This window comes from Syngnathus acus, chromosome 10 (assembly GCF_901709675.1).
Source record: "Syngnathus acus chromosome 10, fSynAcu1.2, whole genome shotgun sequence".
Classification (NCBI taxonomy): domain Eukaryota; kingdom Metazoa; phylum Chordata; class Actinopteri; order Syngnathiformes; family Syngnathidae; genus Syngnathus; species Syngnathus acus.
Genome location: NC_051095.1, coordinates 3497098 through 3522407, shown reverse-complemented (window position 1 = coordinate 3522407; position 25310 = coordinate 3497098). Strand labels below are relative to the sequence as shown.

Genomic DNA, 25310 nt, shown 5'->3' with positions numbered 1-25310 from the left:
CACGACCATACAACGCGGCCTCTTATAGGAACGTCCGGTAGTTTTTGTGCGTGGGGAGACGTGTGAACAACATGGCCGCGCACGGTCCGCGCCAGCCAGGCTTAAGTTGTCTGTTAGTGTCTGTGTAAGTGTGTGCCTTCGGGGACTTTGGGGGGGATCAAACGCTCATGTCGTCAGGCGCTGCCGAGAGGAGACGGCCGCTGACAGGTGCTTCCTGTAGACCCAGTGTGGCAGGTGCGCGCACACACACACACACACACACACTGAAGGGCAGATAGTTTGCCTCTCAGACATGCTTGTGCGCACACTGACCCATATGCACTTTGTTGCTTCCTGCCAATGACCAGGCAGCCAATCGGCAGCCGCCTTTTCCAAAACATGGCCGCTGTGCAAAAAGGAGCTCTCCCATCTGTCTTTTTGTAACACACACACACGCACACATGCGCGAATGCACATACTCACTGGCCGATGATGTTTTGACTCCCAAGTGGAAGCAGTCGCCATGACGGCAGGTTAGATGCCCAAATATGGACGTGGTTGGTTTAGAAATTCAAATATACCACAAAACAAAGAGGACAATGAGGCACTCTAAAGTAGCCACGCCCAAATAATGACATCACTCTTCCCTGCTCTTTCTGTGAGTTGCATGCACTCGTGGCCAACAATGTGGCGCTCCATCCATTAGCACTCGCCTCTTTTTGTATTATAACAATAAATATGAAGCAAAGAGATCAAATAAACTAACTTTATGACAAGAGCATGAAAGTGGTGGTAAAGCAAAGAGCGTTAAAAAAAAAAAAAGCTGTTCATGAGTGACTGTGTTGTGGTGACAAGGTCGAGACCTCGCCGGATGAGCTTCCGTTGTCTGTGTCGGCAAGCAAGTGAGGGGGGATGTATCCCGTCTGCGGTTCTGACGGATTCCTGTCCTGGTTAGGGGGTCGATCGGCACAGCGGCCCTTCTTGTCCTGCCCGCGAAAGCCCCTCAGCTTGGGGCTCCAGTGTTCCCGCCACTGGAGGGCCAACGTGGAGCGGTCGGCCACCAACCTCCTCTCGTCCGGCGCCCGATCCCTCTCGCCTTCGTCGGCCCCGATCAGCAAAAAGGTCCGGCCCACGTGGAGAGCGGGGCAGCCGCAGGTCAGGTCCCGGTCAGGGACCCAGAGGGACTGGGGGCCCCTGCGGATCCGCGTGGCGGATCCCGTACGGAAGACCACTTGGACCGAAATGGAGAACTGCCACCAGGGACCCGAACGCTCCATCCCTCTCACCTGAACCTTCAGCACTAACACACACACAAACCTTTGTCAATTTCTCGCCGAATCAAAGCGAGCAAGGGCTCGAATGAAGCAACCGACCGTAGTCCTTGAGGCAGTACGTGTCCAAGTTCATCCTGACTTTGCCCTGAGAAGGTTGGCAGTGGGGGACACACTCCTCATCTATGGCCAGGGGCAGATAACATGAACACAACACACAGGCCGTCTCATTAGTGACAATGTGGCCGCTTCTATTTGTCATCAGAGTATCGAGTGACCAACAGATGACCTTCCTGAGCAGTACGCAAACATTCCTGAAGAGTCTTGAGCCTCTTGAGGTCAAGTCACATGAGCCAATTAAAAATCAGTCCGTATGAATTTAGGCTTAATTATACTGTTACTCACCGATGCCGTATTGAGGTTGAAAAACTGGAGTTGGAGTAATCTCTTGAATCCCTGCAAGGATAAAAAAAAAAAAAGTCAGACACGTTTTAGTGTGTGGTCTTTTTTTTTTTTTTTTACGATCAACAAACCTCACGCGGATGTTGACTTCTTCAGATTGTAAAGTCGCAAGTCGTCCTTTCATACATTGTCCAGGCTTCTTGTAAAAGTGCAAACATTTATCACGTACCACACCAGGTTTGGTCCTTTCTGTCACAACTCGGCCTGTGACATGAAACATCCCCTTACCGAATCGCTAACCTTCCCGTCTATCGCGTTATTTTAGCATTAAGCTAGCTGACTTTTATTACAATGTCTTTTTGTGTTATGTCTTTATGTTTGTCTTGACAAGTGAGGAGAGTCAGGCGAACAGTTAAATGCCCTGCAGGAGGCTAATGGATGCTATACTTAGCCCCCTCCGTCTGGCAGTAAAAACAAACAAGGTTTTCTTTCACGCAGAGCTTTCGCTGTCAGAGTTATGAGTCTGGGCCTGTTTTGAGCCGTGTGACAGGTGATGCGAGGTTGTGCTTGGCGAGATCGACTTACGGACGCAAGGGCGCAGAGGCGACGTGCCCTGTTTGTATCCAGGGGCGCAGCGGTTGCACCTGAGGCCGGTCACTCCTTGTCGGCAAAGGCACTGACCCGACGTGTTGTTACACCAGTGGCCCACCGCTCCCAGAGGATGGCACTGACAAGCTGGGGGGAGGGGGGGGAGAACCGGGGTCAATCATCATTCAGACTGTTTTCAATGCAGACTGCATCGTTGTCATGGTCACGCCTCAGGGGTCCGGTTATAGCTGTGAAACCAAATCAATGAGAGGAGGGGGGGGTTCAACCAGAAAGGTCAAAGGTCATGGGTCACGGGCAGTGTTACAGGTGGAAGGCGCGTCCCGAATAGCTGCGCCCATAAAACACACTCGTTTACATTTGGTCCAACACACACGCATGCGTTTGTAGCGAACTGACGTTGGCAGGCTTTGCGGTGGTGCAGCGGCTTGCTTTGGTCCCGGGTGTAGCCGTTGTGGCAGTACTGGCAGTGGCGTCCGGCCGTGTGGTGGCGACACTTGAGGCACACGCCGCCGCTACGTCGGCCGGACTGCTGGAACACCTCCATGCTGAAGCGGCACTTGTTGGAGTGGCCGTTGCACTCGCACGCTGGAGAAGGGGAAATGCTTTCAATCACGTGTCAAACTCAAGGCCCGGGGGCCAGATACGGCCCGCCACATCATTTTGTGTGGCCCGCAAAGACAAATTGTGCATCAAATTCGTATGTCAATATTAAAATGACTACCGTAATTTTCGGACTATAAGTCGCACCGGAGTATAAGTCGCGCCAGCCATAAAATGCCCAAAAAAGTGAAAAAAAACATATATATGTATATAAGTCGCTCCTGAGTATAAGTCGCCCCCCCACCCAAACTATGAAAAAAAACACGACTTATAGTCCGAAAATTACGGTAATTGTTTTCACTTTTAAAAAAATAGATCTATTGCTAGCAATTTTTATTACCATTCATATTTTTAAAATTTGTTCACCGTTTTTCTTAGTCTCTGTTTTGAAAACTAGTTATTCATCTAGTCATTCACTAGTTTGTTGAGTACCGTACACTGTATATAATTTGAGACATTCAGACATTTATTTGGGTTGGCAACCCTTCGAAGGAAACCATGACTATGATGCGGCCCGCGACAAAAATAAGTTTGACACAATTGTCGGTTCGGGCCGACAATTTAAAGTTTAAATTGATTAGCCGTTATGCTAGCAATAATATTTTAGAAAGACACAAATACACTGCGGTTTGACACTGTCGTATCTGTGACTTTATGTGTGGCTTTAAAAGTCGGGGCCTAGCCTGTCAAATGGACATGGGAGTCATCCAATCAGTGTAGAGTTGGCTGCTGTTAGTTGCTAACTGGCTAGCCGTTAGCTAGCCTGTGTACCTGGGTGTCAGTTAAGCTGTGCAGCTAGTGTTGAATCCACTTGTTACGTGATTGTGAAGTTATTGAAAGTGGACCGGCGGCTTTGTATGTCCTTGACCACTTGTGGAGGGACCTTGGATGAATCTGAACTGGAGTTCGCCAGATTGCAGTAACTGCGCGGTATGACTTACCCACACAAGGGTTTGGGTGGGTGGGCGTGGCTCGATGCCAGGGTCTGTCAAAGTAGAAGTCCTCGCACACGTCGCAATCCGGGCCGGCCGTGTGATGCTTGCACACGCACACGGCTCGCCCCGCGTCGTCACGTCGACACTTGGAAGCGTGTCCGTTGCATTTGCACCGACCCCCTACCTGCAGGTCCGAGAGGGCCAGAGGAGGCAGGGGGGCTACGGTAGGCGGAGCTTGTAATGCCGCCTGAAGGTTCCTGGAGGTTTGCGGGATGTTGGGATGGTTGTTTCTTCGCTTTCTCAGTTCTCGTCCCTTGGCCGCTCTTTGGCGTCCGGTCCAGTTACAGTCACCGTTTGGACAAAGGAGCCACTCCTCGCCGTCTTTCTTACGACCAAGCTTTCTAGCTCGCTCATCCTTTTTCATCGCGACCTCCAAACTGTAAGTGTCCCCACTTTCCTTACTGGTCACGTTGTTTCCTACCTTGTGATGACTTCTCCCTCGAAGCTTCCCTGCTTTCTTCTGCGTGCTCATTTCAGAGTTTGTTGTGGCCCTGTTATTAAAGGAAGGCACGTTGCCAATCGGATCACCGGCACCGCCCGAACTCCACCTCAGGAGATCGACAACTCGACCCTCCTCAGTCCTCCCATCGTCCTTCACTCCCAAGCTCAGTTTTGCGCCGGCGGATGTTTGATGGAAGACCACACGGATGTCTGTGGCGGTCACCCAGTCTTGCAAAGTGGGACTGTAGTCAAAATCCGGAGACGACGGGCGGCCGTCGAGGGCCGAGAACGCCAGCACCATACCGCCCCGCTGCCTCTGCAAGGGCCGAGGATCGGAGCACAGCGGTTCCGTTTCCTGGTGTCTGGTCTGGGCCGCCGTCTGGGAGGGGAGCCCAAAATCCCCGAGGCAATCGCTGGAGTAATGTTGCATCGCCCTCCAAGTGTGTCTGTAATCCATGGATTTGAAGATGGAGATTGAGATCGGGTCGGACGGTTCTCCATGATAGCAGAACTGCAGACTTATGTAGGTGATTTCAAAGCGCCGACCCAGGGGCACGGTGAGCACCCAGTCCCCGCTGTCCTGACCCCCTTGCGCCTGCCAGCAGGTGAGGTTGTGAGGATTGTGAAGATCCGTCAAGGTGGTGACGTTGCCGTCGAAAGCTCGGATGGAGCGTCTGGCGTCCACTGAGACCCCGTAGGCGGCGTTGATGAACTCGGACAGACAGTGGCGAGGACGGCCGTCCGGGTGGTAGCAGGGATCGTGAGGCGAAGCCCAACTCAGCGGGACGTGGGACAGCGAAGAGAAGAGCAGAGGCCGAGGAAGAAGATAAAGAAGGAGGAAAGCAAGGAAGGGAGAGGTGGGAGGGGGAAGGGAAAAGATCCGGAACATCATGTCATCCAGCCTGTGGAGGACAATAAAAGGACAACATTAGAAGACGTTGCTTGAGGGTCACCAGTTTTGGTGAAAGTCGTCTTTTTTAAAAAAAAAAAAACAAGATTGCATCAGTGCAACTCGACCCCCACCCATGCAGGAACCTGAATCTCCAAATTGCTCCGGTGTGCTCAAAGGCTGCGATTGTCTGAAATGAGCAAAAAATATGTCCGACAACTGGAGCCGGAGCGTATCTGTCCCATTTATGGCTCTCCCTTTTCTGAAACGCCGCCGCCCGCAAGCGTGCGATTGGGTCGAGGTGTGCGCTGCCTAAAATCTTTTGGACCCGCAATACAAGCGGCGGTCACGGTCGCGTTGTGGGGAAATGATTTATAGATGGAAATCTTGCTTGAGCCCCAAACATGAATTGTTTTCGTCTCTAGTGAGACCAAATCTCTTCCTGCTTCTCCCATCTGGTGACGAGTATAATTCATCCAACTGTCAGGAATTTATCCATTCGAGAGTCGCTTTTGGAATGTAGTCAATACTAACAACGAACCCCAAAAGGGATTTCCTCTTCAGATTATCTTCCATTCTTAGTTTCTTTCCTCCGTCACCTTGCTTCTCCTCTAGGTTATATTTCCGACCCTCGCTCGTGTGTCACCTGGCCCCTTCGCTCTCGACAAGATTAACGGCGTCCTAACAAGCGTCTGACACTGACAGCAAAGTCAGCGCGGGCCCCGCAGACCCGGCCTGTCCCGCCTCGTCATCACGCTCAATTAGCAAGCAAAATATGAGGCTTCCAGAGGGACGGTCTGGCTCAGGAAGCGGATCACCAACCCTGAAAGGACATGCACCTGTCTATGCGCTATGACCGATAGAACACACACAGGACGGGAGAAAGGCAAAGAACACAATTTGTGTGTGTAGAACGGCCAGCTGACACAAGGAAATAGTGGCGTGATGACTTCAACTTCTCCAACTGCGGGGGGTGATCTTCTGATCCAACTATGTGAGGCTGGCGAGAATCCGTGCTGACAACCTGGGGGTATGTTACAGCCTGGACACCACCATGCTAGGCATATAAAAATACACATTCTTTTCTACCGCTATGTGTAGGTTGGCACTATTTTGAAGGTTTAGAATTACTATCTTTTGCTAATTTCCATTAGCGTAGCTAAGCTGTTTTACGTTAGCATTGAGTTAGCAAACATTGGGTAACACTTTGGTGTTTAAATGACCCCAATGCTAATTTATATTAGCAGCTAGTAAACAGTAGGGTATATAATTAGCCTACTTTTCACTGTTATGTTAGCATTAAGCTAGCAGACGATGGTGTGTTTGAACATTGCGGTTTGTGAATATTTAATTCTTGAATGTGATACAGCTCCGTGTGAGTTAAAGTAGCATTTGTTTGAAGGTTTATGAAGACAATAACATTAATATTTATTCCTGTTAGATCCTCAATGGGGTTTTTCTAAGATCGTCGACTAAATAATATGGCTTTGTTGTACTTTTTGATGTTTAAATAGGCGATTTTGATTCTCTTCTTTTGTGTCGGCTTTACAGTGATTTTCAACGAGGAGTGACCAAATAATAATTTGAAGCAAGCACACCGTGCCTCTTATTTAGAAAATTGAGGGAGTGAGAACAAGCAATATTAAGTGTTTTTTAAATACGTTTAAATATGTTTTAATCAGTTTTAAATGTGTTTGTGGGGTAGAAAATAGTATTTGAAAAGGCTAATTTAGCTGAATGCCTCCTGATTATATACGGATCACATGCTTCTTGACACACAATTCAACTTTTTTGTCTGATTCATTTTTATTTTTTTAATTGTCGAGCTCTCCAGCCAGCTTGCCCTCCAGTGTGTCCGGGGTGTGTTCTACTGAGCAGATGAGTCTCACACATTTTAAAATTCCTCGTCATGGGCCTTCAGCGGCTCGGGCGGAGGCGAAGTCAAAGCTACGTGCGGTTGGTCTAAAAGTGTGGAGTGTAAGAATTGATTTTTCGTGCGCAAAGTCGAAGCTGCACCACATCTGTTGGCACATGTAACCATTCTGACACCTTTGTTAATTTGCGATTGTCCTCAGAAATACAACACTGCAGCCTGGTTTTCCCAAACCACATTCCTGTGTGTGTGTGTGTGTGTGTGTGTGTGTGTGTGTGTGTGTGTGTGTGTGTGTGTGTGTGTGTGTGTGTGTGTGTGTGTGTGTGTGTGTGTGTGTGTGTGTGTGTGTGTGTGTGTGTGTGTGTGTGCGTGCGTGTGTGTGTGTTATTCCACACGGAGCAAATTCCAGCTGCTCCATTTTTGGTGTAATAATCTAATTTTAGTGGTAGGGGTGTCACAAAGTGGATTTGCGCCCAGCATGTATCTTTAGTCTATTGTCGTTAGGATTAGGGATTTATCGTAGAAAAAACAAACGAGACATTGTTATTTCCAGCGACGATGGAAATCAATTCTTTTTCTGTCCCTTATTTTGACTTAGAAAAAATATTTCGTGCTATTGTTATTATTTGCACGGGTTGCTCACGTTTAATACGTTTGAATTGCCAATTAACTGTTGATCCCACGGGATGGCTGCAAAGCACTACTTTTATCGAAATGAAGCGCCTCGATTCCCTTCAACATAAAAGACGTGGATAGTAATGACTTGCTGGGACAAATTGATTGTAAAAAAAAGAAGAAATTATATACACTGTATTCATGTAATTGTAAATAATACTATTACATTTCGCCACTTGACCCACTTCTGTTCCATGTCACCAAGACCCCACAAGATGACCCCAAAGCACTGCTTTTGACTAAATCCAGGCCCTCATGTGACATTATTCCTTCCCCACACCACAGAATCTGCCACCGGAGGCGTCTATGTGGTTTATTTTTGAAGAATTCCACATGTCAACCACTTGATGAGATTTAAAAGCAAACTTTCTGTCAATCCCAACCCGTGGCCCCCCGCCCCATTTTTTTTTTTACAGGCATACGTTCAAGTTGGCTTCCCATGGAGGCTTCACATGTTGATCTTGAAAAACAGATGGGAATGAAATCACTGTGATTCCATGCTGGTGAACATGTAGGCTACGTGGGTATGCATGTGTGTATCAATTAAATCCACATGCTGCCCACAGGATTACTCATGGCTCACACATGCATTTTGTGTCAGATCCTCAAAAACAAACAAAAACAAAAAACAAGTTTGCCAAGGCCCCCCAATTCGGATGGATCATCCATCCTTGGCCCCCTTAAAAAGCTTCATGAGATAATGACTCGTGGGTTTTGCACTACTGGCAAGAGATAATAAAACAAGTTCTTTGGATGAGCTCATGACGACAGCATTATTCATTTGCCCTATTCAATCGCATAAAGACTTGTTAAATCGCATTAATCCCTCAAGACAGAGAAGGGAAAAGTAAGAAACATCATTACATCGTGCAAGGTTTTGAACATCAAAGTCTTTCATTATTTATTTATTTCTAATAATTTTGCGGTTCGATCGACTTTTGGCTAGAACAACAGAAGCATCTTGATGGCGTCAATTATGGCTGCTAATTGCGCACATTTGCCGCAATCTGTTCGGTTCCTGGAAGTAAAATATTTGCAGAGCTGCGCCATTTCAAGATGCAAGGTCATTACAGAAGATGACATTTATATTGATTGCTGGTAATTATTCCCAGTAGTCAGTCTCATAAATCGTAAGAAGCAGAAACCCTTTTGTTATTAGACTTTTTTTTTTTTTTTTAACGGAGCGTAACTCGTTTAAACAATTCCGAAAAACTTGTTGGAAGGGGGGGGGGGGGCAGGTTTTGCTTTTAGGCCTAACTAAAATAGGCAATTAACAAGATGTTACAGTTGTTTAACTGATAAATAAAATGACTGTCTGGTAATAAATAGCCTAATTAATTAATTAATTATCATTTTCTCTGCTTTGGTTGAAAAAGGCGTGACTTAACTCGTTTTGGTAAATAAATATAATTTTAATAAAAGAGTTGAAGGCAAAGGTGCGTGCTCGCTCACCATGTGCGTCCTCCGAGATGGCGCTTCTCCTACCAAAGTGTCCTCACATCCAGTCTCGGCTCGCGCGTCTGTCTGCTGGCCTGCAGGAGGGGGGGAAAGCAGATGAAGAGGAGGAGCAGGGAGGAAGAAGGGGAGTGAGATTGCCAGGAGAAGTTAGTTGAAAGGAGAACGAATGCAGCCAAACGACTTCACGCACAAGCAAATTCATGCTATTATTAAAATAATTATCGGCATTAAAAGTAATGTTTTATTTTGAACGTTGTTGCTACTTTCCTCAAATCCACTTTCTGAAAAAAATACATTTTGTATTTTTCCCCCCACTTTGTGAGACACCAAATTGATAATAAAGCCGCTTTTTGACGTTTGCATTACTCGTTTCGATACATTTGCTGTACTTTTTTTTTTTTTTAAGTTCTGCAAAAGTATTATTTAAAAAAGGAAATTCCAGCAAATGTTTTTATTTTTTTTATATTGCCGTTGGTCTTATCTTGTTATCGTCACTCTTTGACCCAATTAGCCCTCTGGAATCGGAAACTAATTGGCGGCGTGCAATATACAAGATGGTTGTCAGATGTGAAGCAAAGCTGATACAGATGGAAATGGAAGGTGGAGGTCGCGAGGGAACACTTGATTGGAGCGAAGTTTCCCCCGAGAAAGCCATAAAACTGATTGATGGCTCCCCCGGAGGAATGTTTCCCCAGGTGCGCTTCTTCTTCTTTTTCACGCATGCATGTGCGTGTCTGCCAGTTGCAGCGCACTTAACGAATGCTATGCTTGGATGCGGGACAAGTGCAAAAATAAGGCAACACAAACAATCACAATTGGAGAGGCTTTCACTCAAAACCAGCACACAATACAAGTTGGAGCTTTGTTCCGATGGGAAGGTGTTCGCTCCCTGCATGGCAGGTGCCTCACGTTGGCAGATTTTGCAGCCTGCAGCCAAGTACGAGCAAAACCATACCGAATTGCGAAGCATGCTCCTCATATGTCATCGTCAAAGTATTCATTGTGTGATTTGGTTTGTTGGCTTTATTGCTGCAGGGGGAAAAGAACGCAGTATAGAAATGTATTGTTAGCTGAGAGGAAGGTGGTCATGCATTTGGTTCGAAGGCCAAAAATACACAAAAAATTCCGATGACGTCTATTTCCACAAAATAGAAATAAATGCATTTAATTAACGTTAACTTTTTACATGTGTTTGTCAGTTACTTAAAGGCACCCAGTCAAGAGCTCAGTTAAACCCGCTGAGTTATGTTAAAAATATAATGTAATAATTATTTATGACGACTATACATCATAATTATTTATTACAATCAGGGTATTGAACTTTACTTTCCATCCTATGTAAAATCATACTGGAATTATAACCTCTATTATCATTGTAAAAATGGTAAATACAAATATTATATTTACTATTCATATTATTTGAATATTACTAACTTAGTATGCCGTTGTGGCCTTGTGAATGAATAGTTGTACACTTTCTATGGAAAGAACGTTAATAAATCAAGTCAAGAGCCCTTTAGTCTGTATGTTTACTTGTGGCGCCCTCCTGTGGCTATTTTAGTTACGATTCGTGTGACACGGGTGGATAAAATATAAATAGAATAAACCCAACTGAATGTAACTTGTTCTCGCAAAAATAAAAAAATGTTCTTGTTTTTTCTAAGAATTTATTCCAGATGTAAAAACTGTACATTTTGCATTTGTGGGTGTCTACTATATACATGAGGCAAACGGGGTAAAAAGACATTAAATATTTGAGGAAGCACGTCGTCCTTCCACCAGGGGGCGCAGCCTACACAAAACGCGTGCTGACATGCGGGTTCGACGTCACTTCACTGTTCTGCAGGTCAAAGTTCATCAGCAAGTCTTGTCTCTACGCCTCCGCTGGTTGCCAGATCTCCCTTCCACACCTCCTTGAGACATTCTGCACCAGAAAAAACAGACAGTGAGCACAGATGGAAGAGAAGGAACTTTTGACTCAGGGTGTGTCCGACCTCTTTCGCCTGCTCCGAGGACATGCCTCTCGCACAGGTAGTCCTCCAGTTTCTGGTCTTGATGGTGGAAGTACCACACCTCCACCACTTCCTCGTACTGCTCCAACATGTTCTCGCACTGGAGAGGGATGCCCAACAGCCCGATAGGAAGTTACAAAGTTCATTGGGTTTAGGCTTTTTCTTTTGTGACTAACTGCAGTGAGTGAAGGTTAACCACATGTTCCATAATGTTCTCATTAAATGTCCACGCTGTCAATGTCCCCGCCCTCCAGTGTGTTAACATTTCCTAAAACTGTTGATCCGTCAGCAATGCTAACATGAGCCAAAAATGGTTAAATTAACCACTAATGTTCATCCTATCCCTGTCCAACTTCTCAGTAATGTTAAAAACATCCAATACGTTCCTGTCCACGCTGTCACCAATGCTAATACTAGCAAAAAATAATTTTAGTGGCGGAGGGGGTGAAATGACAAAATACACTTTGGCACACATTTTTTTGGACATTCCTGCTCTATTAATTTGATTTGTAATAAATTGTTAGAATACATTTAGGGCACCTAATGTGTATTTTCCTACCTGTTTCTTCATATCCGTCACCTCCACAGAGGGCTCGTCCCACAGCTCATACGGCAGGCCCAATTCAACTTTCACACCTTTGTGGACCAGGTTCTTCAGTGTGCTCATGGTCTGGCTGGAACCCTGCAGAACATGGGAAAGGCATCTTGGGGAGATGAGCACGTAGAAATCAGGGTTCCAAGTAAGTGAACGTTAAGGTAACCTTTGAGTAGCGTAGGCTGCCCGGCCGCTCCGCGTGAACGCTATAATGGAGGATGCGCTCACATATGTTGTCGATGGCCTCCATCAGACGGGTCTCCCTGGAAAGAGCCATTAGGGAAACACATTTAAACTAATGTTTCAAGCTTTCATGACTGCTACATTTTCATGATGGTAGTGATGAAGCCACCAAAAGGGGTTTATAGTGATGTCTTCATCATGCTGTCCAGATTTCGAAGCGCAATATTGGACGTACGAGGTGTTGTACTTGATGGTTTTTCTTCTCTTGCCAGTGTCCAGCACTTCTCCCACCTCCAGTACTTCCTTGGAGCGGCCGCTTCCCCGCAGGGCTTCCTGGAGCTCCACGGTGAGCAGTTTACACACTGGAGCACCGCAAACAAGCTCTGTTATAACAACTTATTGACTTCTAGTGTGACGTTTATGGAGGTTTTAGGGGTTTAATACCGCTACTTAGCGATCGCTAACTAAAACATTCTGCAACTTCTCACCTTCACATTTGCTCGGTAGTCTGGTGTCGTCGTCTGCTCGAATAAAAGCGTAGGAAAAAAGCAAATAAAACGCTGCAACGGTGACAAATTTCATCGTCGTTGTTGGCATCCCCTGGTGGACTGGACTATTTCTCCCAGAGCCACATCGGCACCGAAGGTGAAACTGCGCATGCGCATAGATTCGAGCAGATTTCTTCTTCTTGCTACTGTAAACGTCACCGTGATGGTGCTTTATCGCCATCTATTGGTTCACGTTTTCTTGCAATTGAAAATGACATCGTGTTTTCATTAAACAAAAATAGTTCAAATTTGTGAAATATTTGCTATAACAATGAACGTGCTTGCTCCGCCAAACTCCAATCTTTTGAAAATGTTGTTTTATGAGTGCACTTAAAATAATAATAATAGTAATAAATCATATTTGTAACGCACTTTACATTCGGAGGAATCTCAAAGTGCTACATGGCAAGTAAAAACAATAAAACAAAGCAAAAACAGAGCAAGTGTTGCTGTTTGGAGTCGAAACTATATTCTTAGAATAATTTCCAATAAGGATGTCATAACTGACCCCCGACAGGTATTAATTGTTGTTATTTTGGGTTGTTATATTAATGACCTGGACTAGTTACCAGCCAATTACAGAACACATAGTATAGACCAACAGCATTCATATTCACATTCAAAAGTACTTTGATTTTTTTTTCAATTTTATTTTATTTTGCGTTGTTTTGTTTTATTTTATTTTAAGAAACATTCAGTCATATTGACTTTTGGTGCAGGTTTCTGGTATTGTGTTACACAGCTATTTGGCTGTATATTTGGCAGTGAAGCAGTTAAAAGTGACACGGCTTCTCTTTCTCATGTGTCAGGGGGCAACACACACACATACACACTGGATGGAAAAATGATACCCAGGGAGTCGTTTGGAACACGCAAAGAAAACCAGCAAAAAAAAAAAAAACAGTAGAAGTTATTCTGCACAATATTCATGGCAGCTCTTATGTGAGTTGAAAATGGGCTGACTTTGGGTGGAAAACAAGACTTAAATTAGAACAGCAGAAGCAGCAGTAAGTGATACACACACAAACACACACACACACACACACACACACACACACACACACACACACACACACACACACACACACACACACACAAAGACGGACTGTCCCTTGGAAAAGTCATGCAGCCTAAGCGTCCACAAACAGGTGAGTGAGGTTAAAGTGTTCATCTTGAATGTCTGAAACTCAAGTGTTTCTTGTGTAATTGTAGCGTGTCGCTGTTGTGATCAACGGTGTGTTATGTCACCTTGCGTTTTGACTGTCTATTGTGTGTGTGTGTATTTGTGCAGATGGATAGAGTTACACTGCAGTCACCACCACCCTGAGCTTCCTTGCCATACAGATAAAGACGGTCTCTCACACCTTCATCCTGGAAGCGACGTGCACCCGGCAGGCACATCTGTCCTCCAGGTACAAAGCTGGACACGTGGGGATGAATCCTGGAAGCATCACGGGAAAAAGAACCAAGCTTAGGAAGACTGAATCGCGAGAGGAAAAGTGGAGGATGAATTAGGCCATCTGAGGAAGTGGAGAAGGTAAAAGTTTGCTTATTTGGATCAGAGAGATCTGAGTGAAGAAACTTAGGATGCTTTCAAGGTGTTAAATGCCTCTCCCACTTGAAGTTGACTGTCGAACTAAACATAGAACAAAGAGAAATACATCTTGTGTATTTAAAACAGCTGCGCCTTAAGAATAGCCTTCCAGCTAAATGCTAACATATAATGGAAAATGCCATTGAAATGCTAATGCTAAAAGTTAACGTTGATAGTCGTGGTTTTCGAAGCAATGGATGTTGGAACACAAACGATGGGGCAACACATGGAGACATCACGATGCAGGCAACTCTATGAAAAATGACTCATTTTAAAGCGTCTTACTGAGTCGAAGTAGAAGAACTAACATTTGTTGCGTGGATTCCTCCACTACCAAGACGAGTATGACAGAGCGAGTGAGTGACTTCCAAGATCAGAGCTTCCACAAGCTCCGGCGGGCGTGCCTCCGACGCGGCGCCCTGTTCAAGGACCCCGAGTTCCCTGCCGCCGCCCAGGCGCTCTTCTACAAAAGGGCGCCGCCGCCAGGGCTGACCTGGAAGAGGCCGCGGGTGAGGACGGTGTGGCTTCGTGACGCTGGACGGGTTTTGGCTCATTGCCGCATCTTTCCATCCCAGGAGATCTGCAAGGACCCACGTCTGTTTGTTGACGGCATCAGCACGCGTGATCTGCACCAAGGAAGTTTGGGGAACTGCTGGATGGTGGCCGCCATTTCCTGTCTGGCGTCCGAGCCCACCTTGTGGAAAAAAGTACGAGAAACATCATTCGAATACAGATTTTTAATCTACTGGCGGCTCGATCTGATTGTTTCCACTCGTCCCGCCAAGGTCATCCCCGACCACATGCACCAAGAATGGAACCCCAAGCGTCCAGATTTGTACGCAGGGATCTTCCATTTTCGCTTCTGGCGCTTCGGTCGCTGGTTGGACGTGGTGGTGGACGACCGCCTGCCAGTCAGCAGCGACGGGGTTCTGCTCTTCTGTCGCTCGGCCACGCCCAGAGAGTTTTGGAGCGCCCTGCTGGAGAAGGCCTATGCCAAGTTGGTCACTCTGCGACCTCCACCAAGAAGCTGATATCGCATAAGTTGACGCGGATCTGTCACGGCCGGTGTTCTCGCAGGCTAAATGGATGCTACGAGGCTTTGGAGGGAGGAAACACGGCCGAGGCTCTGATCGACTTCACCGGGGGGGTTTCGGAGCCTCTCAGCCTGAAACGCGAGACCCTCAGCCTGCACGCCGACCAAAGGAAGTCTCTCTTTCAGACGCTGGCCAAGGCCCACGAACACAAAGCCCTCGTCACATGCTCCATTCGGGTAATTGATAAACAAGCGGAAACTGGCATTGGTAACTTGCCATAAAAGGACTTTTTTGTTTTGGTGACATTGCCAGCCGTCTGAAGGCGAGACGGTGGAGTCAGTGATGGACTGCGGGCTGGTGAGGGGACACGCTTACGGGGTGACGGCGGTGAGGAAGGTGTGGAAGGGAAGCGGAACATCTAGACTGTTCTTGGTGCGCATGCGGAACCCTTGGGGCACTACCGACTGGACGGGTGCTTGGAGTCAGCGGTGAGGGGCCCACTAAAACCTTTTACAATTTTCTGGTAAAATCGAGTGATTGTGATTTTTTTTTTTTTAACCCTTGTGCAGGTCACAGCAGTGGCAGCAGATGAGCCGTGCAGAGAGAGAGAAGATGGGACTTGTCGTTCGGGATGTTGGCGAGTTCTGGTAGCTATTTATTCACATCATAAACAAACGTTTAAATGTATTGCAGGTTCGAGAAACTGTAACTGATCTTTTACTCATGAGAAACAAAAATTCCGAGTGACGTTTTCCTCGCTGTGAACGTGGATCCTGTCCTTCCTCCAGGATGGACTTTGAGGACTTTTGTGGCTACTTCACGGACGTGGTGGTGTGCCGCCTGGTGGAGAGGTCTTTCCTGTGGCCCAGCTCCCACTGGAGGGAGGTGCGCTGCTACGGAGAGTGGGCCCCGGCGCCATCGTGCCCCAGTAGGCCTCCGTCGGCCGTTTGCGTGCTGAGCCGGAGGAAGGAGGATCCGGTTGAGGAAGGGAGAAATGGAGACAGTGAGGAGGAGGAGAACGGAGGCCGGGAGGCGCAGATGGACAAGAGGAGCCGATGCGGAGGATGTATCAACCATAAGGACACCTTCCTGCACAATCCACAAGTAAAGCAACTCTGAATCTTTCATGCGGGAGGGAACAAGCTTGAACGCAAGCGTCCCCCTCAATTTTCTTTCGCAGTTCATGTTTGAGATCCGAGGCCACGAGGAGGAGGTGCTCATGTGTCTGCAGCAGGAGGACCAGAGGATACGAAGGAAGGACGGCGGAGGAGACAACCTGCCCATCGGTTTTGAGGTGCTCAAGGTGAGCTCACCAACAGCCTTTCGGGGAAGACGTTTGAGCTTATTACTTTTTGAAATATTTATTTTTGCTTTTGTACCGAAACCCATTATTTATGTATTTGTTTGTTTTTAATATTATTTATATAATATAAAATGTATGTATATATATATATGTATATATATATGTATATATATATATATATATATATGTATATATATATATATATATATATATATATATAATTTTATTTATTTATTTATTTATTTATAATCTTAAATATATATATATATATATATATATATATATATATATATATATATATATAATATAATTTTTTTTAAATTTATTTATTTATTTACTCACTCTACCCTCATAGCATTTCTGGATATCGATTAAATGGTGAAACTTTGAACTCTGCACCCCGCCTGGTTTGACCTTCAGGCGGAGGAGAACCGCTGCAGCCGAGTGCAGCGGGTGGTGGAGCAAGCGGCCAGTTCCGTCTACATGGACTCTCGCAGCATCACGCTAAAGGCCACGCTGGCACCGGGCTCCTACGTGGTGCTGCCCACTACCTACCTGCCAGGAGCCAGCGGACACTTCCTCGTGCGGCTCTTCTCGCGTTCGCATCTTCACCTCAGGTGCGGCATCTTGCGTACCTTTACCTTTTGGTATTCGGTAAAGATGGGAGGGAGGAACGTATGTGCAAATCATATGTAGGGCAAGGTTTTGTGGCTGTATGATTTTTTTATTGATCTTCCAATGACCTTTTTGTCCACTAGGGAACTGAAGAACGACTTGCCATCGCCACCTTTACTTCAGTGCTTTTTACCTCAACCCACTGTTGTGACCACAGTCCACCTACAGAGGGCGACAGGACTCTGCCCTCCCAAACAGATAGGTATGTGCTGTCATTCGGCCATTTTTTTTTTTTTCCTGTATGGAGATGATGACTTAAGTGACTTAACTAGAGGCTTCAACCTTTTTCAATGCTCTATGCCACAAGTGTCAAACTCAAGGCCCGGGGGCCAGATCCGGCCCGCCACATCATTTTATGTGGCCCGCGAAGACAAATTGTGCATCAAATTCGCGTCATTACTAGAATTGTCTTCACTTTTAAGATCTTTTTTTTTTAAATATTTGACCAGTTTTTACTCGTCTGATTTGAAAACGAGTTATTTGTCAGTTTGTTTTGTAGCTTTTACTGGATATAATATGAGGTGCTCATACATTAATTTGGGTTGACAGTCATAATGGCCCTCCGAAAGAATCTATGACTACAATGCGGCCCGCGAAGAAAATGTTTGACACCCCTGTTCTATGCTAGCTTAATGTTAGCACAAAAAGGAAACAACTTGTGACACAAATTTTGGGCGAAGCGATACCCGTCTCTCGTAAATGTGGCGCTTTGATCAACAGCTCCCGATGTTTACGCCATCATTCGTTGTGAGAGCGCCACCGTTCGGTCTCAGGTGTTTAAAGCCAAAGGAAACCCAGAATTCCACCTGAGAGCCATCTTTTACAGGAGATACCCCGACGCACACATCTCAGTCGAGGTTTGCCGTCTTCCAGTTATGATAAACATTTGCCTCGGGTGGGTTTATTTGAATGACAGTGTGTTGTGTGCAGATTTGGAGCAGAGGCCTCCTGTGGGACTCCATTTTGGGCCACGCCCGACTCCACACGACGCCGACCGACCAGAGTCGGGACCACGCGATGGAGCTACGAGGAGGCCGTTCAGGTTCAGGAGGTCGCGTCTATGTGGAGACGTCATCGAGCGTCTGCCTGATGGACTTGTAGCCGCCTCGCCGGCTCGTCCGGTTGACGCGGTAACGAGAACCGCGCCATCCCCTGGAGTGTTTTCATTTGAATCTACCAAAATAGGGACGATGCCAAATGCTTGCAACTGCTGTACATTTGCAAAGTTTTGTTTTCTTTTCATGTCATTTCTCAGATGTGTGAATATTAGGGGTGTAACGATTCATCGATACACATCGATTAATCGATATAAGGCTCTACGATTTATTGGCATCGATGCTAAACGTAAACATTAGGGGTGTAACGATTCATCGATACACATCGATTAATCGATATAAGGCTCTACGATTTATTGGCATCGATGCTAAACGTAAACATCGATTTATATCGCCGTGTTTGACCTCGGACATTAGACGCGACTTTATTTTGAAATCCAGTTCATTGTTGCTTGCTTCCTCTTTCCGGGAGCAGTGAGCGGCGTGTTGTGTTGTGAGCAGAGCAGGCACGTGAAAAGGGAGTCGACAACTAGTACGCGGCTCCTGGGCTGGTGCTATGGCTAGTGTCCAAAAAGACGAGGAAATTTCCTCCCCTTTAGGCTTCAAGTCATTCTTTGGAAGCACTTTGGATTCCAAAGAAAAGATGACTCAACGAGTCAACGGACAAGACACGTGCAGTTTGTAAATCCTGCCATGCGGTGATCAAATATTCAGGGACCACAAATCTCGCCGCACATTTAAAGACGACATCAAAGTTCAGTGTTAAAATAAGCACTTTGTATACTACAATACTCTTGTAATTTCCAAAATAAAGAGTTTGCAGTACCTTGTTGATTTTGCGTATGAATTGTTATAAATCAGAATATTGTTCTATATTTTTTATTTTAAAAAATATATATATATGTATCGATCGTACAGCACTATATCGTGATGTATCGTGAATGAATCACAGCAGGGTTTAAGATATCGGCAAATATCGTATCGCGGTTCTTTGTATCGATATGATATCGTATCGTGACAAAACCCGCGATTTACACCCCTAGTGAATATTATTGTTTCTTCGAGTGCGTCTCTATGTTCCTGTCATTTGATAGAACAAGCGACTCCATTTAAGAATTTTTGTCATGGGAAATGATACCGCCAGAAACACTAGTGGCTGATTAGTCTTTATTGAAATATTTTCATTTTGGGGTGTGCTCACTTTTGTTGCCAGCATTCATGAAAAGGTACACCCCACTTACTCAACTGTTATTTTCAATTTACACATTATTTATTTACACTATCTTTTCCTTTACCTCTAACAAAATTGTGGGGGAAGTCCGACTGGATATTTGATGTGTAACTTATTTCTCAAAGACATTTCTTTTCTCGCTCAATACATTTTTTATTACCGTTAAATACATGCCATTTTATTTTACAGTGTACTATCGTGAATGCCTGCATTATTAGATGACTTTAAAGATTAAAAGTTTTTTTCTTATGTTAGGCTATTTAAAAAACAATACAACTAATAAAACTTATAAAACAAATTCTTAGCTCACCTGTCAGCGGGACGAACCTCCCTCTCTGACGTCATCAGCTGAGGTCCGACCAGCGACCACAACTTTGCCGCATGCACACGGTGTGGCAGTGATTCAAGAAAGCGGAGAATCTTCCACGCTTAACCCTGCAAGAGGTCGTCCGCGCCGGTTCGGGTAAGAGCAGAGGCGTAGACAAGCCGGGGCGAACCGGGGCGGCGCCCCGGTTAGGACTCCCTGCGCCCCGGTTGTAGAAAAAAAAAAAAAAAAAGCTTTTTCGATTCTTCATTTTCATGCCGTTTTTTTCTTTCGGTCTTGCGCGAATGTGCTTGCGCTATTCTATGTGCGCGATGTTATCCATTCACCGTTTGCCTCCCGGACGTTGTTTTAGCGATCAGCGAACGGCGTGGGTGATGTTCGATTTTTTTTCCTGTGGGCGTGCGCCCCTACTGGAAAAATTCCTGGGCACGCCGCTGGGTAAGAGGAAAGAGCAACTTGCGTGGACACGTAGGATGTTTGTGTCAAATGGGGTGTGGTGCTAAAACTTTTGGTTGTGTTGTTTTGCTTCTGATAAGTGTGTTTTGCATTGCTTTTACGTCGCTCCCCCCCCCCCCCCCCCAAAAACTTGTCACGATACGATATCATATCGATACAAAGAACCGCGATACGATATTTGCCGATATCTTAAACCCTGCTGTGATTCATTCACGATACATCACGATATAGTGCTCTACGATCGATACATTTTTTTTTTTAAATAAAAAATATAGAACAATATCCTGATTTATAACAATTCATACGCAAAATCAACAAGGTACTGCAAACTCTTTATTTAGGAAATTACAAGAGTATTGTAGTATACAAAGTGCTTATTTTATCACTGAACTTTGATGTCGTTTACGGACTTAAGTAGGAGTCCAAATTTGGGTGCGTATTATATATACATGGGTACAGGCTTTTTTCCAGCATCAAACTGCCATTTTTAGTATTATACATGGGGGCGCATTATACATGGAGAAAAACAGTAAATAGCTGGCATATTTCAAGACAATGTTAATAAAACACAAAGACGGGCTGGTTGCTGGAGATGCAGTTTGTGTTGCGTCACTGCACAGGTCAGGTTATCCCAAGTAAACACAGTGATGAGAAACGGCAGGAAATGAAGACCGACGATGAGAAATTGGATTGAATTCCCAATTCTTCTCCTCACCTTTAGCTCCGACCGTCATCATGTCCGACAATGTGCTCATGAACCAAATCGGTAAAATTCCGAAAACGTCAACACCCGTGTTAGGTGAGAGACTCCTTAAAAGCGACCAACTTGAGGAAGGAGACAATCCTGATGTTCTCCTTTATGCTCCCCTCAGTGCTTCTAAAGGTGATCTTGTGCATCATCCCGATTGCTATGATCGCAGTGGGTGAGTGACACTGGTACTAACTTTCAAGTTAATTGTACAAGTCGGTAAGTGTGACATAACTCGGTGACATCAGGGGCAGAGCACCTGGACGACTGCCCCCGCCAACGCTACATTCCCATTTACCTGATTGTGATGGGCGTCTTCTCAATGCTGCGGGTGATATCGGTTTACCTGCCCTGCGCCCGGCAGCCCAAAGACGGCCCTCCGAACCCGCTCTACCGACTCAGCCTGGGTTGGAACGCTCTGTTGGCCGTGTTCCTCATCGCCTGGTTCATCGCCGGTGAGTAGCGGAACTTTTTCGCACTTGGAGGCAAAATGGTGCTTGCTACTTTGAGACTCCCATTAGTACCTAATAAATCCGATATTTATTGTAATACAAATTTGTTAACTCATTCACTCCCATTGACGACTATAGACGTCAAATATCTATTTTAACTGTGCTGGCAGTTAAAAAAATACTCCTTGAAAAAAATAATCATATTAAATTACAATATTAAGGGGGGGGAAAAAAATGCACGGATCACTAAAGATTGTCGACTTTGCATATTCCTTCTTCTAGGTAACGTGTGGATCTACTCCATATACAAGCCCAACTACCACAAGAACATCACAATGCCTGAGCCTTACTGCGACAAAAGACTCTACCAGTTTGCCTTCTGGACTACGACGCTAGTCTACATCCTGGCGGGTGTCATCATGGGATTCGTGGCACTCGGCATCCTCGTGCCGGTCTGCTCATGTTTGTTCTGCAATGCCGACCCCGATGATAACATCTGGAAGATCGCTGAGGTTTCGCGCGACCGTGTAGCGGCGGACGAGCGGCCTGCCGCCGAGGCCGCTGAGCCTTGACAGTATCATGGCATTGTTGGCGATATGAACAGATGACAGCACTCATGATTTAAAATTTTGATTCTATTTTCTCTGAGGAACATTTGGCTGCAATGTCAAGTAGTAGTTGGCAAAATAACAGGTCAAACATTTGATTGACAGTGTTTTTATATATGGAGCTACCTAATTTTTTTTTTTTTAAATCATTCAGGTTTGTTAAGAAACGGTCCATTTCTTATTTGAAATTACAGCGACTTTAGCTAATAATGGTTAAACTGCTAGCAACAAAACACATCCAAATTGGGCTCGTTTCGTTAAATTTGCAAAATGTCATTTTGTTGGTGTCGTCCACATTTGTGAGATAGCAGTCATGTTTTTTTTTGTTTTGTTTTTTTTCCCTTCAAACTAGGCTTCTTCCTCTTGTCACATTGCTGCAAAGTCTGTCCAAGCGAAACAAGCCTGTGAGGTTGTTGATTGTTTACATGTTAAATCAGGAAGTCTTGTACAGCTTTAAACGAGGACAATTTAATTTGCATTTAAACTATGACAATCTTCAAGTATGACATCTGAGGTTATGTCACCATGTTATTGTTAAATAAAAGACGCACTGAATGGTGAATTGACCGCGTACAGGAAATGATTACGGATTTATTTCTGTGCAAGCCGTCTTGCATGTTGCTTCATGGAGGAATTTGTTCAAATCAAAATTAAGCACTTAATTGCCCCTTTGACCCGGACAACAGCATCACACCCTTTTTTTTTTTTTAAACATAAATTACATAACATTATCCTGCTATTGTAGAGCAGTCGGAATCTTAGTGGGTATTACAATATATTCATGTTTGTGGAGCCCCGCCCCTCTCCCCTCTGATTGGCTGATCTGGTTGTGATGTCAGACGTCAGCAGCCTTTGGCCGCCAGGAGGTCGAGAGCTTTGTCGTGCACCGGCCTGTAGAAGAGGGTGAAGCTGGACGGGGTCAGGAGTCCTTTTCCCTGGGGATCTACTTTTCCCATCAGCACGTCGTTTTGGCCTGGGGACAAACATAAAACAAAAATCTGTGAAATTCGTCCTCGTGCGGCTCTTCTCGCATTCACATCTTCACCTCAGGTCCGGCGTCTTGCGTACCTTTACCTTTTGGTATTCGGTAAAGATGGGAGGGAGGAACATATGTGCAAGTCATATGTAGGGCAATATTCTGTGGCTGTTTGAACTTTTAATTGATCTTCCAATGACTTTTTTGTCCACTAGGGAACTGAAGAACGACTTGCCATCGCCACCTTTACTTCAGTGCTTTTTACCTCAACCCACTGTTGTGACCACAGTCCACCTACAGAGGGCGACAGGACTCTGCCCTCCCAAACAGATAGGTATGTGCTGTCATTCGGCCATTTTTTTTTTTCCTGTATGGAGATGACGACTTAAGTGACGACTTTTTCAATGCTCTATGCCACCAGTCTCAAACTCAAGGCCCGGGGGCCAGATACAGCCCACTACATCATTTCATGCGGCCCGCGAAGACAAATTGTGCATTAAATTCGTGTCATTACTAGAATTGCTAATCATCTTCACTTTTAATATCTTTTTTTCTCCATATTTGACCAGTTTTTACTCGTTTGATTTGAAAACGAGTTATATATATATTTGACTGACTGTGTGTCTGACTTCATAAAGTGTGTCTGACTTCATAAGTGTGTCTGACTTCATAAGACCAAGTCGGGTTGTTGTGATGCGTCTAGTGTGTTGGTAGAGTGCCCAGTGCATGTCACTTCTCACTGTCAACCCTCACCGCTGGCTAGCAGTATGCGAACGGGAGAGCCGAGTGCGTAAGTCTCTCCCTGCCAGTACATAGCCTCTCTAACAGCAAGCCCTATGTAGTGCCTCCACGCGGCGGCACATGGTAACTGGGTATAACACGGACCCAGGCTAAACTACAAGGGACTCGGAGGAGGTTTGGCCCCTAGACGTGCGGCACGCAGGCCCACCGGTGTGTGGACACGCCCTGGTGCCCACGAACCAGCCCCCAACTATGGGTTAAATAGTACCACTGCCCAGTGGGCTCCTCGGGAGAGGAATGGGCTAAGGGAGTCAACCCCTACAGAAAATCAATTTCCCCTTGGGTTGGTGTCAGGAAGGGCATCCGACTGTAAAAAGTTTTGCTCCAAAAATATTCTCAGCCATATCGAGAACCCAGTTCAACCCAGCGGCGCCTGGAAAGCGGACTTTACACCGATGATGATGATGATGATGATGATGATGACTGTATATAATATGAGGTGCTCATACATTTATTTGGGTTGACAGTCATAATGGCCCTCCGAAAGAATCTATGACTACAATGCGGCCCGCGAAAAAAATGTTTGACACCCCTGTTCTATGCTAGCTTAATGTTAGCACAAAAAGGGAACAACTTGTGACAAATTTTGGGCGAAGCGATACCCGTCTCTCGTAAATGTGGCGCTTTGATCAACAGCTCCCGATGTTTACGCCATCATTTGTTGTGAGAGCGCCACCGTTCGCTCTCAGGTGTTTAAAGCCAAAGGAAATCCAGAATTCCACCTGAGAGCCATCTTTTACAGGAGATACCCCGACGCACACATCTCATTCGAGGTTTGCCGTCTTCCAGTTAGAATAAACATTTGCCTCGGGTGGGTTTATTTGAATGGCAGTGTGTTGTGTGCAGATTTGGAGCAGAGGCCTCCTGTGGGACTCCATTTTGGGCCACGCCCGACTCCACACGACGCCGACCGACCAGAGTCGGGACCACGCGATGGAGCTACGAGGAGGCCGTTCGGGTTCAGGAGGCCGCGTCTATGTGGAGACGTCATCGAGCGTCTGCCTGACGGACTTGTAGCCGCCTCGCCGGCTCGTCCGGTTGGCGCGGTAACAAGAATCGCGCCATCCCCTGGAGCATTTTTATTTGAATCTACCAAAATAGGGACGATGCCAAATGCTTGCAAGTGCTGTACATTTGCAAAGTTTTGTTTTCTTTTCATGTCATTTCTCAGATGTGTGAATATTATTGTTTCTTCATCGAGTGTGTTTCTATGTTCCTGTCATTTGATAGAACAAGCGACTCCATCTAAGAATTTTTGTCATGGGAAATGATACCGCCAGAGACACAAGTGGCTAATTAGTCTTTATTGAAATATTTTCATTTTGGGGTGTGCTCACTTTTGTTGCCAGCATTCTCATTTCATCACAGTTGTCTAATGAAAAGGTACACCCCACTTACTCAACTGTTATTTTCAATTTACACATTATTTATTTACACTGTCTTTTCCTTCACCTCTAACAAAATTGTGGGGGAAATCCGACTGGATATTTGATGTCTAACTTATTTCTCAAAGACATTTCTT

General features: G+C 45.5%; 4 protein-coding genes across 8 annotated transcripts; 2 read left to right on the top strand and 2 right to left on the bottom strand.

Moving 5' to 3' along the window:
• On the bottom strand, positions 1–9279 carry ntn5 (netrin 5). Its single transcript, XM_037260271.1, has 7 exons — positions 9187–9279; positions 3803–5199; positions 2658–2846; positions 2238–2387; positions 1656–1706; positions 1353–1433; positions 1–1279 (listed from the first exon to the last, which is right to left on the bottom strand). Exons 2-7 carry the CDS (start codon positions 5187–5189, stop codon positions 807–809), a joined length of 2331 nt encoding a protein of 776 aa, XP_037116166.1. The 5' UTR covers positions 5190–5199; positions 9187–9279; the 3' UTR covers positions 1–806.
• LOC119129656 lies at positions 8435–25185 on the top strand. The gene is made up of 11 exons (XM_037263021.1): positions 8435–8445; positions 17507–17513; positions 20849–21002; positions 21076–21126; positions 21200–21406; positions 21686–21930; positions 22851–22929; positions 22971–23061; positions 23203–23321; positions 24425–24561; positions 24635–25185. Exons 3-11 carry the CDS (start codon positions 20939–20941, stop codon positions 24803–24805), a joined length of 1164 nt encoding a protein of 387 aa, XP_037118916.1. The 5' UTR covers positions 8435–8445; positions 17507–17513; positions 20849–20938; the 3' UTR covers positions 24806–25185.
• cnpy4 (canopy FGF signaling regulator 4) lies at positions 10853–12639 on the bottom strand. Of its 2 annotated transcripts, XM_037260473.1 has the most exons (6): positions 12471–12639; positions 12218–12344; positions 11966–12062; positions 11764–11886; positions 11187–11304; positions 10853–11116 (listed from the first exon to the last, which is right to left on the bottom strand). In XM_037260473.1, the coding sequence occupies exons 1-6, from the start codon at positions 12577–12579 to the stop codon at positions 11040–11042; spliced, it is 651 nt and encodes a 216-aa protein (XP_037116368.1). In that variant the 5' UTR covers positions 12580–12639; the 3' UTR covers positions 10853–11039. The 2 variants fall into 2 exon arrangements, with proteins under 2 accessions (XP_037116368.1, XP_037116367.1); XM_037260472.1 differs by having other exon boundaries at positions 10853–11304.
• LOC119128120 (calpain-5-like) lies at positions 11883–18380 on the top strand. Of its 4 annotated transcripts, none has more exons than XM_037260291.1 (15): positions 11883–11944; positions 12255–12328; positions 13822–14067; positions 14468–14633; positions 14700–14831; positions 14910–15121; positions 15202–15394; positions 15471–15646; positions 15728–15805; positions 15947–16262; positions 16339–16461; positions 16882–17078; positions 17220–17338; positions 17857–17993; positions 18067–18380. In XM_037260291.1, the coding sequence occupies exons 4-15, from the start codon at positions 14469–14471 to the stop codon at positions 18235–18237; spliced, it is 2019 nt and encodes a 672-aa protein (XP_037116186.1). In that variant the 5' UTR covers positions 11883–11944; positions 12255–12328; positions 13822–14067; position 14468; the 3' UTR covers positions 18238–18380. The 4 variants fall into 4 exon arrangements, with proteins under 4 accessions (XP_037116186.1, XP_037116187.1, XP_037116184.1 ...); XM_037260292.1 differs by having other exon boundaries at positions 14463–14633; XM_037260289.1 differs by having other exon boundaries at positions 13822–14633.
• Positions 25186–25310: the final 125 nt, after the last annotated feature.